We start from the raw sequence: 15,362 nt of genomic DNA, 5'->3' as shown, positions 1-15,362 counted from the left end.
TGGTAGGGGGTTTAACCAAAATATTGACTGCAAAGCATTCTTTAAATATGAAGAAAATATTTAAATTTCCTGAGCCAAGTAGATTAATGAAATATATAAAGAAAGAGTTTTTTTCAGAATCATTTTTATTTTCCGTGTAGTTTAGAAGAGAACAATGAGGTTTACTTTTAATGTATTTATTGATTGTTTGAATGAATGAAGTGGTTGATGGTGATAATATTTAATGATATCTCATTTTCATTAATGGGAAATTTTGAGTGAGTGCTCATGCTGAGGCCAGGGCCTCATCTTACAAAGAGTTACGATTGATCCGATCAACCGCAACTACATGGAAATCCATCAACGTCATAATTTTTTCTTTAGGAAATTTGCACGCTGTCCTTTGAAAACAAAGAGAAGCATACTGAATTGTCAAGAATACAGTGAATGTATGAATATACATCATTTCTAGAAAATATTTCAAAGAAACGTGTACTTTTGATGTAGACGTTGCTGGCTTTCCATAGTTGTGATTGATTGGATCAGTCGTAACTCTGTGTAATATGGGGCCAAGAACACAGGCTTAGTGATTAATCGTACAATTTATGTGTATGCTTAATTGCACATTTTCAATGTAACCGATCATAGAAATCAACACTTATCGATCGCAAAGCCTTTTGTCACTTGTGCCCTGATGTCATTTAAGCTTGCAAAGTTGGTTTGTTGTGATGAAATTTGAATGTTTTCTCATAAAAGTTGATTGTGAAAAAATTGCACCTTATCCACAGACAGTTTTGAATTGGAAGTGATTTTGATTTGCACACTGATTATGCAGTGTTAAAAGTGTGACTCACCCGTTGTGCAATACATGTATTTGTATAATGAAAATAGGTAATGCTTTTAACACTTGCTTGTTCTGCATATTAAGTCTTTGATAATAATTTGATAACATCAATGCTACATAATGTTCAATTAAATTTATTTTCTTTTTGTGATATTGAAAAATGCTTATGATAGCTAGCATAGGATCATAGAAAAAGAGAGAGCTTGCTGTTTTGATACAAAATGTAGGATCCTCAAATTTAGTGCAAAATCACTATAAATAAAGACAAAAATTGATTTTCATAGATTCACAAATTTGCAAAGAATTGTACTGACCATTATAGGCTTCATCTTTTATAGGGAGCAAGGGAGGAGAGGGGTGTTTCATAAAGCTGTTTGCAAGTTATGAGTGACTTTATGAACGACTGGTGATCCGTTCTAATGCACTAAAGCAACATCAATGACAATTTTGTGTACATCATTTTTATACCACAAAAAGGATCACCAGTCATTCTTAAAGTTGCTTGTAACTCTAACATCTTCATGAAATATCCACCAGATTCCCACTGATAGTAATAGGCTTGCGCTCGTCCTACAAAAAAAGTTAACATCCTAGGACTTTGGTAAAATCATCTGGAAAAGTTGCTTTCAATAAGTATGGCAAATGTTGGAAATAAAGAAATAAAATCATTGGTAAAATGACTTTCCCTAAATATATCAACAAATTTAGGAAATCATGAAATAAATTAACTTGATACTTTGGCTTTCCATAAGTATTTTGGCAAATGTTGGAAATCTAGAAATAAAGTCATTTGGTAAAATGGCTTGCCATAACTCTATTGACAAACTGGAAATCAAAAAATAAAATCATTTGGTAAAATGGCTTTCCATAAATGTATTGGCAAATGTTAGAAATAATATCATTGGGTAAAATGGCTTTTCATAGGTGTATTGGCAAATGTTGGAAATCAAGAAATAAAAAAATAACATGGCTTTACATACCCTTTAGGAAATTAAGAAATGAAATAGCTTTCCATAAACATGAGCAATTAAGAAGTAAAATGGCTTTCCATATACACAGGGAATTATTAATAAAATGGCTTTACATACCACTTAGGAAATTAAGAAATAAAATAACTTTCCATAAACATGAGCAACTAAGAAGTAAAATGGCTTTCCATACACACAGGAAATTAAAAAATAAAATGGCTTTAAATACCACTTAGGAAATTAAGAAATGAAATAGCTTTCCATAAACATGAGCAATTTAGAAGTAAAATGGCTTTCCATACACATAGGAAATTAAAAAATAAAATGGCTTTCCATACCCTTATTAAAGGAAATTAAGAAATTAAATAGCTTTCCATAAACATGAGCAATTAAGTAAAATGGCTTTCCATACACATAAGGAAATTAAGAAATGAAATAGCTTTCCACAAACATGAGCAATTAAGAAGTAAAATGGCTTTCCATGCACATAGGAAATTAAGAAATGAAATATGTTAAAATGGCTTTCCATATGCAAAACATTGATAACTATTCAGGCGTAACAGCCCCTTGAAAGAATACTTTTAGTTTTGTTCCCTAACAAGGTGCTTAAACTTTGAAACAATTGTTTTAACTTTATTGGAAATGTTGAAACTTTTAACTAACTTGATTTATACTTAAAACAACTTGTTTGAAACTTTTAACAACTTGTTTAAAAATTTAAGCAATAGTTGTTAGAAACTTTAAACAACTTGTTTAAAACTTGTGAAAACTTTTTGTTAATTCTTCAAACAACATGCTTAAAATTTTAAACACCATTGTACACTTTCTCTAGCTCCTTAGTAGATCTACTCAATAATAGTCAAGCATACATTTTGCCAATAAACTTTTAAGTGCTCTCATTAAATATAGTCAAAATAAAAGTAGGCAAATCGTAGGTAGCTGCCAACCGAATAAATATCAAATTTGCTCATAGGCAGAACTAGCTAGACTCTTAGGCCCGTATTCTGAACTCGGGTTTAAATTAAACTCTGGTTTAAAGTTGTGGTTTAACTATGAAGAGCCAATTGGAGCACAAATCCCTTACGGTACACATGCAATTTATTAACTCACATGACACCCAAATTGTCAATAATTGTCTGGGAATGAAAACTTAAGTATGTTTTCTTCATTAAGAAAGCAAAAGGAAACAAAAATAGTAAACATAAGAAATATACAATCTCGACAGAATTTCTGAATTTTTGGCTCCCCATAGTTTTAGCACAGAGTTCGACCATGGTAAACCTGGCTTCAGAATACGGGCCTTAGAAATGCAATTTAATACAGGTAAATTTCCATAATAAAGGCAATCTTGCTGTAGTTGAATATTTACCAAAATCAAAGCAGTGTTTTTAGCCCAGGAGCCCGTTTCGTTGAGATTTACAAGTATTGTGAATCTGCCTTTATTGTAACTTCATGGAAACTTAATGAACAGTTGTGTTCTCACCTACCAGTTTAACCATGCAAGTTGCTTTTGGTGAAACCGTGTAAATTGGTCTTGATTTTGAGGTGGCTTTCCAACCTGGTTTTGAAACTGGTTCCAGCATTCCCATTACATGTTGAACTGGTTACCACAATAAACTAGATTCAGAAAGTAGGTGGGAATGGGGTCTATGTTAACCCAAGATCCCTCTCTGTTGAAAAAAGTATGGTTATGGTTTGATATGTGTTTTCTCATAGACCTTGAAATTTGCATTCAATTACAAAGTCACATGCACCAAAATCAAATGATCATTCATCATGCAAGTTTTGTGTGATCATGGTTAAAAAAATAAAATCTTCTGAAGTAGAAAAAATATGATGATATATATTTAAACTCTCTCAAAGGAATGTACATGTTTAGAATTGTTTAATATATTTTTCAGCAACTGAGATGTGGCAAACAGAATAGACTTTAAACCACTTTTATCAGCTGAAGTTTCCATAATTGAGATTGATATTTTTAACAAACATCTGTTGATCAAAATTTAGTCAACGTTATTGAAAATACAGTTACATTTTCTTTTTTCAAAGATGTCTTTGGAGGGCATCATATGTGACCAGGGCTCCGTAACACAAAGGTTTGTGATGGATTGCAAATATGAAAGAACCGCATTGATTGGTCCCTGGTCAGTATTTTAAACCAAATGCGCCTGTAACATTGGTCGTGATTGGTCGGTTCATTTAGCGATTGATCGCTAATCTTTGTGTTACGGAGCCCTGGCAAGAGTGCATTTCATTTTTGGAAGCTACTTTTCAGAACCTACTGCCTAATTCTCCTACATTGGATAAGCTTGAACATGGCAGTGATTGGGAATTTTTTTTTTGGGGGGGGGGGCTCTGTTAAACATTTCGCTGGCAAAATATCCAGGAGACCCCATATAGTTTTTTTCCTTCCTGTATCTGACACCCAATATTTTAGTTGTTTGTCAATTCATGGTGTTACTTTGCTTCGCTTCAAGTTATCACAAAATGATAGTTCTCATTTGTTCTGACTTTTAGGTATTGCATTTTCACTTTATTTTTCCCTCTTATCTTTCTTTAGTCTAAGCGTAGAGCCAGTGTAGCAGCTGTTTTAGGATTTGGAACCACTCCCGCTGGTGCATCTGTGAGTATTTTACTTTTAAATTATCAAATCCTAATGGCCCGTATTCTGAAGTCAGGTTTAACTTAAACTCAGGTTTAAAGTTGTGGTTTAAGTATGGGAAGCCAAAAGTATCAAAATTTTTATTAAGTTGTATGTTTCTTACGTTTAATGTGCTCTTTCCGATTCATCGATGGTGAAAACAATCATCTATTTATACTTCCTACACAATTATGAATGATTTGAGAGCTAAATGAGCTGAAGTATGATATCTCTACTGTTAGTGATTATGTAACAATTGGCTGTCCATACTTAAACCACAACTTTAAACCTGAGTTTAAATTAAACCTGCTATCAGAATACGGGCCAATGTGTACATATAGACTACTAGTACTCATATTCACAAAAGAATTGTATACCATTAAGGGGGTGTTAACCCTTTCATCTTTTTTTCTAGTGAACTATACCGAGCTGAAATAAATCGCACATTGATCATAAACTTTCATATAAAGGCCTGGTCCCACTGACCGACGGACACAAAACGTGTTCATAACGGATGCACTGGACAAGCAAAATTTTGGGGTGGCTTCACCCGTTTTCATCCGCTCCAGACAATGGACAAAATGGGCGAACAATGAAATCACAGTGGACGGATGCTCGATGGATTTAGAGCTTATGAAACATGCAGGCAAAGAGTACACAACAGATACATAACGTTTTCCAACGGATGACAAGATCCTTTTCCGTTTTACATTCTCTCTGCATTCCTTAGTGCAGTGGGACCAAGCCTTAAGATTGGACTATGAGGCAGGTGAATTGAGATTCTTTTATCAGGGATGTGTTTCAGAAAGACTGAAATATGACTAAAGATTTCACTTAAGAGTTTTTATAAACAAAAGAACATTTGTGTACACACCAAAATTAAAATTGAACGGGGGAGGGGCTTCTATTCTGTTATGCTGTGTTGTATGACTCAATTGATATGATGAATAAAACTGACAATGTTGACCAAATACAATGAATTATTTTCCCCTGAAACGGAATGGAACAGTCCTTGGCAAAGAATCACAATCGTGCACAAAGCGTGCCCACGGCTGTCAGTCTTAAGACCATTCCATTTTTCCAGGGGGTAAGTGTACCTGGTGGCATGATGGTCATGTGCACGTGTTTTCATGCTTGGTCCACTATCATGGTTTCTAAAAAAATCTTTTGAAAGCATGCCATCTGGACGAATTTGTTTGAAGATTTTCTGAAAAAAAAGAAATATGATCAGTATGATTCTTTTAAATGAGAATGTGCATGCCTTTATCTTTCATTTATGTTTTCTTTTATGTTTATTCTGTATTTTTGGAAGGTGATGCCAACTTTTCGAGTGGTTAAGTGAAATGTAAAAATCATCACTTTTTATGTCTTTTTTCAATCTTTGTTTGTTTTTCATGAGAGTGTGCTTTCTGCAATGTCATCTAAATTAATAGTAGGCGTAATAATAACAGACTTGAATAACTGTAAGTAGTGTAGGGATGCAAGCATTCAAAGCCTGAATTTCCTTTTCAGGGAACTCAGGTTCAATAATAATTGTTACCGGGCTGGTAATGAATTGGAACATAATAACTAAGTGCGCAAATTTTATACTTTCTTTATTGATATTGATGCGTTTTCACCAATCAATATTTCTGTTTTCCGTTGTAAATCACGTTGCATGTTTGATATGTTTTTGTTTAGATTAAAGAGAAATTCCAGTAGTTGCAGTAAACACTGATTTCATGAGAAAGTCTGTAAAACAAGGCTTAAATGTCAGTATATCATCGAGGATCTAGATCTGGTACAGTTACATTAACTGAACTTTGTGAAATCTTGAAATCTACGCTGAAAAATGTTCACACCGAAGATCCCCAACACAGATAAGCGCACGTGGGACAATGTGTAATTATTGCTTAGGGCGTCAGGCCCGACGCCCTACCCGATTCCTGTGCTTATTTGCTGATTTCTCAGCAATTACACAATTTCTTCCAGAATTCTTTGGCACATGCGTTTTATTTATACAAACAGACACTTTGGTGGTCATTTCATTGGATTCTGTACGAACTCATTTTGATATCGTTACCAAAACTAGCATTTACCTTTAACTATTTATGTTTAAGCAGGCCTCACACTCTCCACTGCTTTGTGATTGATTTCAGTCGTAAAATGCAATAGCCAGGCATGATATTCTTCCACGTGAAATTGGAATTCTGATTTTTGTAAGAATTTTTATTCCAGATTTTTTTTTTTTTTTTATAAATCATTTGTATTTTTTTACGTGAAATCTGTTGCCCAAGAACATTCTCATGCTGTTTTTACTGCTTCTGAAAGTTAAGTGATAGAACTATCATGCAGACTCGCCTTGAAAAATTACTTTCGATTTCTTTACTATGCAAGAGCTTGTAACTCCAAACGGGGCGCCTCGAACTTCGACGGTGACTTAGCGACCCTTGGCTATTTTTCAGATTTTTTTTCAGAGGGGAATATCAAGCCTGTATAGCGTTAATTTTAAGCATTTTGAATAATAAAATCTGTTTGATTCAAGTGCTGGATGAATAAATGTATGTGAATGCGTTGCAAAAAAAATATAGTTTTATGCGAAATTAGCCATCAGGAGCTGTCACGAGTGGGCGATTTCTGAACAAGCGTTTGAAATCTTGACCGATTTTTTTTGTGCAATTTGGTTTTGACATTGAAATTTCGAACTCTTCTTGCTCATGTACTGTATGTGTAAGCCTTTCATATTTGGTTTTGAATTGATGAAGAAAATCTTAATTTTGTGATGTAAACCATAATGTGAATCATTTGATAACTTTGGAAAAAAAATTGCGCTCTCCTTTATTCTGGGACGCACTGTTTACTTGATAGTGACGACGAATCAGGATCATTGTTTCATGCACACTTTGGACAAAACACTAGTGAGGAACCAATCAAACCAATTCTTTCATATTTGCTGTCTATCGCTTATCATTTGTGTTGCGAGTTACAAGGCTGTACCGTGTTAGGCAGGCTTTGTGATGTCTATTTCCCGGTGGATGTTTCATAAAGCTGTTTGTAACTTATATATGTACGCGTCAATGATGGCCCTTTCTTGTGCTAAGTGATGTGCATGTATCCCTATGTAGAAGACGACATAAGGCCATGCTCTATACTTATTGAACAGCTTTATGAAGTACCTACCAGGTGGGTGTTTAACTCATTGAGTGCTTCGTGCACGCTACGTATCCTACTATAACATGCCACACTCGTGCTCGCACGCCTACTATTGATTGCTTTGTGCTTGCATTGTTTCCTACCCTCGCCTGCTTCGTGCATGACTGCGCACATTCGGAATTACAATCATTGTTACCCCGTTTTGCATTGTATTGCGCATCGCATGCACGCCGTAATTAGCACTATTGTGTGCAGTGCGAACTCTGCTTTCTGACAGATTAACTTACTCACGCGGTTTACATTAGACTTTTTCGAGTATTTCTACATTTTTTACAAGGCTCCGCCTCTGAGAGGGAAGAGACCTAGGTTTTTTGATCCATACAAAACACTCCACAAAATGGAATTACTTGATACAACTCATATTTTAGCAGTAAAGATAACAACCAATCCATATAATGAGGACACCATTATAAGGGGTATGAAATTTCCTACAACTTTACTACATAATATTTTGTGGATAAACTAATCGTTAGAGAGTTACAAGCAATTGAAATTATGACTATTGAAAGGAGTGAATACGACTCGCGATCCCAAAATCAATGTGGCACAGGGGGGTTTTGTGGCTGGCACAGGGGATTAGCTTCGGATTAGCACTGTGGCATTGGGTTAGTAGTGTGCGTGGCATGTTAAGAGTTAATAAAGATGTTTGTAAGTTAAGAGCGCCTTTAAAGGACAAGTCCACCCCGACAAAAACTTAGTTTGAATGAAAAGAGAAAAATTCAACAAGCGTAACACTGAAAATTCATCAAAATCGGATGTAAAATAAGAAAGTTATGACATGTTAAAATTTCGCTTCATTTCACAAAATAGTTATATGCACATCTCGATCGGTATGCAAATGAGGGAACTGATGACATCACTATTTCTTTTGTATTTTCATTATATGAAATAGGAAATATTTTGATTTTCTCGTCATTGTCATGTGAAATGAAGTTTCATTCCTCCCTGAACACTTGGAATTCCATTATTTCAACATTTTGTGCTTCAGGAAAAGGAGGTCCTAATCATCAAATTTGTAAAAATTGAAATATTGTATTAATTAAACAATAAAAAACAAAAGAAATAGTGAGTGACATTTTCAACTCTCTCATTTGGATGTAATTGGCTCGTTCATATAACTATTTTGTTAAAAATAAGCGAAACTCTGAAATGTCTTAACTTATTTTACATCCGATTTTGATGAAATTTTCAGCACTGTGCTTGTCTGATTTTTCTCTATTGATTCAAATCAACATTTTTCTGAGATGGACTTGACCTTATAGAAGCTTGTTCTTAAAGTCACTCTTACTGTAACTTTCAAACAAAACTGTCCCCTGTGTTGTCAAGTCTGTCAATGTGATGTTGATTAATATTCACTACATGTGTGTGTATACATGGAATTAGCAGGAAGTACAGTCAAACCTGAGTTAGTGACCACCTGTCTATAGTGACCACTTAAACTGATTCCCATGAAGGAAGATTGTGCGTATACATGTAAGAACCTTCTATAGCAGCCACCTGCCTATAGTGACCACTAAAACTGATTCCCATGGAAGCAGACTGTGTGTATAAGAACCTGTCTATACCAGCCACCTGTCTATAAAGACCACATTTTTCTGTTTTCCTTGGTTGGTCACTATAAACAGGTTTCACTGTATTTCAAACAAAGACTGGGTTACCTTATGTGGATGAAACTGACATAAATTCCTTCCTCAGTGTGCGTTTTCATGCATCTTTCACTCAGTAACATGTTCATTATCAAGCATTGGGCATTCATGTGGTTACATTTCATTAATATTCAACCATACTTCATCTCTCCTTTTATGTGATAAATGTGTTTTTTCAAATTCAAGCTGTGAGCATTCGCAACTTTTTTATGTTTAGCCCATTATAATGAATGATTGATTGATTGATGCTGATATTAGCTGTTACATACACTGTATATTCCTGTACTTGCATTTGTCTTTGTATATGTTTGTTACCATTTTCTGTGTTGGGGGGGGGAGAATTTAATGTTTTCTATAAGGTATGTAATGTACCTCATCTCTTACCCCCCTTTATTTATTCCCCTCTCTCTCTTTCCCTTTGAATATTCATCAGGATGGGCGTAACCGGTTCGCCTCATTGGCCAATGCTGCTCTGGTTGACAGGTCTTTGACTAGTCCATTAGCTGGGAGGGGTAGTTTAGAAACATGTAAGGAGGGTGAGAGTGAGAAACAGAAACAGGACAGTCCAAGATTCTCAGAGGTCAACAAGAAGAAACTAAGGTAAAGATATCTATTTTTTATCATCATCATAATCATCTTCACGATTATCATCATCTTATCACCAACACCAACATTTTTATCATAACTACCATCTTCATTATCATCATAGTTATCATCTACATAGCCACCACCATCATCGTCATCTTCTTTATCATCATCGTCATCACCACCACAAACATTTTCCATCACTGCCATTTTCATTATCATCATCATTATAATCAAAATAGCCATTGCCATCACCATCATCGTCATCTTGATAATAACCCCCACCACCAACATCATCATTATCAACATCATCATCACCACCATCATGATCATCAACATTTTCATCACCATCATTATCGTCATCACCATCATCATCACCATCATAATCATCATCATCACCACACCACTGCTACCAATAATATGCTGTAACGCGCTTTGAGCCATTCTGGGAAAAGCGCTTTATAAAAATTGGGTATTATTATTATTATTACCAACACCAACATCACCACTGCTATCATCACTATCATTGACGTTGTCTCGATGCTCATAAAAGTGATAATAACTGCTGAATTTCAAGGACAAGTCCACCCCAACAAAAAGCTGCTTTGAATAGAAAGAGAAAAATCAGACAAGCATGACGCTGAAAATTTCATCAAAATCCGATCTAAAATAAGAAAGTAATGACAATTTTAAGTTTTGCTTAATTTCACAAAACAGTTGTATGCACATTCTAGTCGGTATGCAAATACGGGGACCGATGACATCACTCACTCACTATTTCTTTTATATTTTATTATGTGAAATATGAAATATTTTAATTTTCTCCTCATTGCCATGTGAAAATAAATTCATTCCTCTCTGAACATGTGGGATTCCATTGTTTCAACATTTTATTGTTCAAACAAGAGGGTCCTATTTGTCAAATTCGTAAAAATTGAAATATTGTACAATTCAAACAATAAAAAACAAAAGAAAAAGTGAGTGAGTGACATCATCGACTCTCTCATTTGCATATCACTGAATTGTTAAACTGTTTGTGAAAAATAAGCAAAACTTAAAAAGGTCATGATTTTCTTATTTTACATACGATTATGATTAAGTTTTCAGCGTTATTCTTGTTTGATTTTTCTCTATTTATTCAAATAAATTTTTTTCTAGGGTGGACTTGACCTTTCACTTTCAAATCCAATTTCTCTGTCTTTGCAGTATATCCCTCTCTGGTGGCAGCCACATTCCTGAGCTTCCACAACTCTCTCCCATCAAGCCGATGACCCCGCCGGCCTCGTCACCGACAATGAAATCACCTTTACTCTCCTCGACTCCGGTCGTGATCAGCGAGGACGGAGACAGGAAGAACAACGGCGAGAGAACGAAAACGGAAGAGGAGATTTACCAGCAGGGGTAATCATTTTGTTTTAATTCCACCTTTACTTTTCATTCTCTTTATAACTGAAGAACTGTTTTATGTCTCTTCTTTGATCAAGTATGCATGTATGAGTGCTAATGCCCTGGTTTCGGGGATCATGAGGTCAGAGGACACGGTATACCTTGGTCTCCTGCTAACTGAATACATGTAACTGTTTGACGTCTCAACTTCACACTTGCTCCATGTATGCATATAAAAGTGACAATGATCAGATTATATGAATTTTGGGATCATGAGGTGAAAGGTCAGAGGTCATTGTATTGTTCTGACTTATGAAGAACTTATCAATCTATCAACTTCAGACTTGATTAAAATACATATGCATATAGGAGTGACAATGATCAGATTATATTTTGGGATCATGAGGTCAAAGGTCAGAGGTCATTGTATTGTTCTGACAAATGAAGAACTTATCAATCTATCAACTTCAGACTTGATTAAAATACATATAGGAGTGACAATGATCAGATTATATTTTGGGATCATGAGGTCAAAGGTCAGAGGTCATTGTATTGTTCTGACAAATGAAGAACTTATCAATCTATCAACTTCAGACTTGATTAAAATACATATACATATAGGAGTGATAATGATCAGATTATATTTTGGGATCATGAGGTCAAAGGTCATAAGGTCATTGTATACATTCAAATACCTTGTTCTGATAACAAAAGAACTGATCGATGTATCAACTTCAGACTTGTTTCAAAGTTCAAGTATGCATATAGGAGTGACAATGATCTAATAAGATTGGGGTCACGAGGTCAAATCTCAGAAATGTATTTGTCATCACAACTGTTTTTTCACCTTGTTAAAATTAGTATATCAATCATTCTTTATAATCCATTCTACTCTATTTTATATTTGATACATTTTCTGGTTTGTCTTATTCTCAAGCATATTTTCTTTGATCGACTATCCGTCTTCGGCAAGAGACTTTATGTTCAATGATGTATATTTCAGACTTATTGTCAAAAACCTCTTGGCAATTTGTATTACCATATTATATTGTTTTGCAGATGAATGATTAATCGAAACCAAATGATTTTGTCCACAGATTTGAACAAGGTGTGCGGTCTCAGATCTCTCAGGAGTTGGATGATCTTCGGGACCAGCAGAGGGCGCTGTGCGAGAATCTTGAAGAGATCATGGAAGCAGCGGATGACGAAGAGGAAGACGAAAACGAGAAGAACAGGTAAGATATCGTGTAAATACCCTTCAGCAAGAAATTTATTCATATTGTGCCGCACCCTACCCAGGTTAGTGTTTCATAAAGCTGCTCGTTATGTTATGCATGGCTTGATTCAAAATAAGGATAATAATAATATGGTCCATTTATATAGCGCAGCTACTATAATTGCGTATACTCTACTGCGCTTGATATCATATTATTACTCCGGCTGTACTTAGGCCGCCATATAGGCGCTAAAGCATTCAAGGAATAAATCCTACTGGGTACCCATTCACCTCACCTGGGTCGAGTGCAGCACAATGTGGGTAAATTTCTTGCTGAAGGAAAACACGCCATGACTGAGATTCAAACTCACGTCCCTCTGATTGAAAGACGAGAGTCGTAACCACTAGATCACAACGCCCTCACTGGAACTGAAACAATGAGGCGCTGAGTCAGCTACACAGGGATATATCATCTAGCACAAGAAAAGATCACCAGTTCATGAAGTTGTTTGTGAAGTCATTAAAATCTTTATAAAAGTACATACTCTATGGAGTGGTCCCCGGGTCCCATGGCAGGAATTTCTTCCTTGAAATGTGGTGCACGTAACAGCTGCATTGTTGTTCTCATTGATGCATCCATTATTCAAACCTGTCCATAAAAGCTTATCTACTCATAATGTCCACTTTTCTTGTCTCCCTTGAACAGTCTTTATAGGCAGGTTTCATTGTACTTGTTTAGAGACCCACAGTTGCTGCTCTTTCGTTAACCTCTATCTTTTGTAAAGAAAATATATTGCCTTTTTCAATCCTCATCGCTATCCATGATTTTCTCATTACAGCGAGACCCAGCCTATGCTGAAATGGTTCCAGCAGTACTCCAAGACCATCCCCTGGTCCAGGGCTAGCCGGATAGGCCGCTTGGTCCTGACGGGAACACTCTTCATCTTAGCCATCATCAGCATTATCGGGACCATCCTACCTCTAGAGAGGTGCAGCGGGGGTGCAACGCTGCTCTCCGCTCCGTGGGAAGAGGTGGTCCGGGTTCTAGGGCCTTATACAAATATATACCACCCCAGGCCGCCGCCTATATGAATTTATTTCTTCATCTTTATCAAACATGGTATCATTGTTCCATCAAATTCCTATTCAAACATGGAGTGTACTGTCAAAGGATTGTTCTAACGTGGTGCTTTAAGGGACCTTGAAAAAAAAAAACATACTCATCGGTTTTGGCGCGTGCTGGATTTCACCATTGACCCCCGGTTCATTTGATGATGCTGAAATTGGAGGAGGAAAGGAGCACAACTTTATAAGCTGCAGTGAAAACCGGCTAAGACACATTTTAGGGTTCCTAAAGTGTCTGAAATAGCAACTTGTTTTTGTTATCCCACCCTATACCGCTGCTCTTATGAATTTTTGTCTATCAAATTCCCGCATCAATGTCCTTTTGATGATGCCAAAATTGGAAGGTGAAACAGGACATGCTTCTGAGTGGGACTACCTCGATAAGCTACAATGAAAAGCTCTTGGACATTGATGTGGTTCTGGACTGTCAGAGAGGGCAGCTGTTTTTTTTTTATTATTTAATTCCACTCTAGACAACTACTTTATGAATTCATGTCTACCAAACACTGCTTCAGATGTTCTTTCGATGATGCCGAATATTGGAAGATTAAACAGGAATAGATCCTGAGTGGGACTACCTCTATAAGCTACAGTTAGAAGTAGTTAGAACATTTGTGGGGTCCCTAAGGTGTCAGAGATGTCACCTTTTCTATTCGTTTTCCACCCTAAAACACCTATATGAATGGTGCGTCTCTGTATGTTGGATATTCAGCTGTTAGCCACATAGGCCCGTATTCTGAAGTCGGGTTTAACTTAAACTCAGGTTTAAAGTTAAAGTTCTGGTTTAATTATGGAAAGCCAGTAGTTACATAAATCTATAACAGTAGAGGTTCAATGTATCAGCTCATTTGACTCCCAAAACATTATCAACTGCCTGTAAAGGATAAGTATGACAGTTGTCTTCACCATTAAAGAATTAGTAAAGAGCACAGTAAACATGAGAAGCATTCACTGTGAACAAAATTTTGGCTTCCCATAAATTTAGCACGGAGTTAGACCATGATCTAAGTTAAACCTGACTTCAGAATACGGGATATAGAATAGCACCTGTTCAATTCACGTCTGCTTGCACCCCTTCTGATGGGGTGCATCGATGAACTGAGATCGTCATCACCTTTAAAAAAATTTCAAACGTGATCCGATAAACATAGAATGGTGAACTGTTCTATTAATTTCACTCTTGACCATCTATACGAATTCAGATCTATCAAGCATCTATTCAGGATTATGCATTGAGATATTCGGCTTGTCAAATGCTCATTTAAATGTTAGGCATTACAAATGTTAAGAGTTGGAAACCGTTCTCTTGGTTGTTGCACTCTGCATGGTGGGAGAAATCTATGATAATATGAGTTTCCAATGAATTTTCATTAAATCATTAGATAAATTATCTTTGTTGTGAATATTAAAGAAGTCAGATGAATTCTAGCATTCCATAGATGTATGGACTAAAATTTGTGTCCACTAACAATAGAATATTCCCTGTTATTCTTGTTTTGTAAAGAAATACAGCTGAGGTCCATGGAAAGAGACTTTGAAAACACTTATTTAGCAATAGAATATTATCCTGAGCCTTCCATATGTGTGTAAAAGATTTAGACATTCGTATAAAAAAATTGTACGAAAATCATTTTATACTGAATTACTGTTTGCCTTTAATGCATGTTTACAGCTACAATATAACTGGGGTGCATTTCATAAAGTGGTTTGTCATTCAAAAAATGAAATCCCAGTTTCCTACTTGCTGGGAGCTAATTTGCACAGCCATCCCAAAACCGGT

The 15,362-nt window shown here is 35.8% G+C and overlaps 1 protein-coding gene across 8 annotated transcripts in view; it reads left to right on the top strand.

Annotated features, from left to right (window-relative positions):
• Window positions 1–13,653, top strand: part of LOC121406342 (inositol 1,4,5-triphosphate receptor associated 1-like) — a 57,048-nt gene extending 43,395 nt beyond the window's left edge. For 6 of the 8 annotated variants that reach the window (XM_041597374.1, XM_041597376.1, XM_041597373.1 and 3 more), the window contains 6 exons: window positions 4,352–4,414; window positions 5,442–5,519; window positions 9,704–9,870; window positions 11,062–11,256; window positions 12,339–12,476; window positions 13,297–13,653. In XM_041597374.1, coding sequence (XP_041453308.1) covers window positions 4,352–4,414; window positions 5,442–5,519; window positions 9,704–9,870; window positions 11,062–11,256; window positions 12,339–12,476; window positions 13,297–13,549 — 894 coding nt within the window. In that variant the 3' untranslated portion in view covers window positions 13,550–13,653. The remainder of the gene's footprint in view (window positions 1–4,351; window positions 4,415–5,441; window positions 5,520–9,703; window positions 9,871–11,061; window positions 11,257–12,338; window positions 12,477–13,296) is intronic. The other 2 variants (XM_041597377.1, XM_041597375.1) reach the window with 1 other exon arrangement.
• The last annotated feature ends 1,709 nt before the right edge of the window (window positions 13,654–15,362 follow it).

Source organism: Lytechinus variegatus, chromosome 19 (genome assembly GCF_018143015.1).
Source record: "Lytechinus variegatus isolate NC3 chromosome 19, Lvar_3.0, whole genome shotgun sequence".
NCBI classification, from domain to species: Eukaryota; Metazoa; Echinodermata; class Echinoidea; order Temnopleuroida; family Toxopneustidae; genus Lytechinus; species Lytechinus variegatus.
The sequence above is the reverse complement of the archived record's forward strand: the minus strand, read 5'-3'. Positions and strand labels throughout refer to the sequence as shown.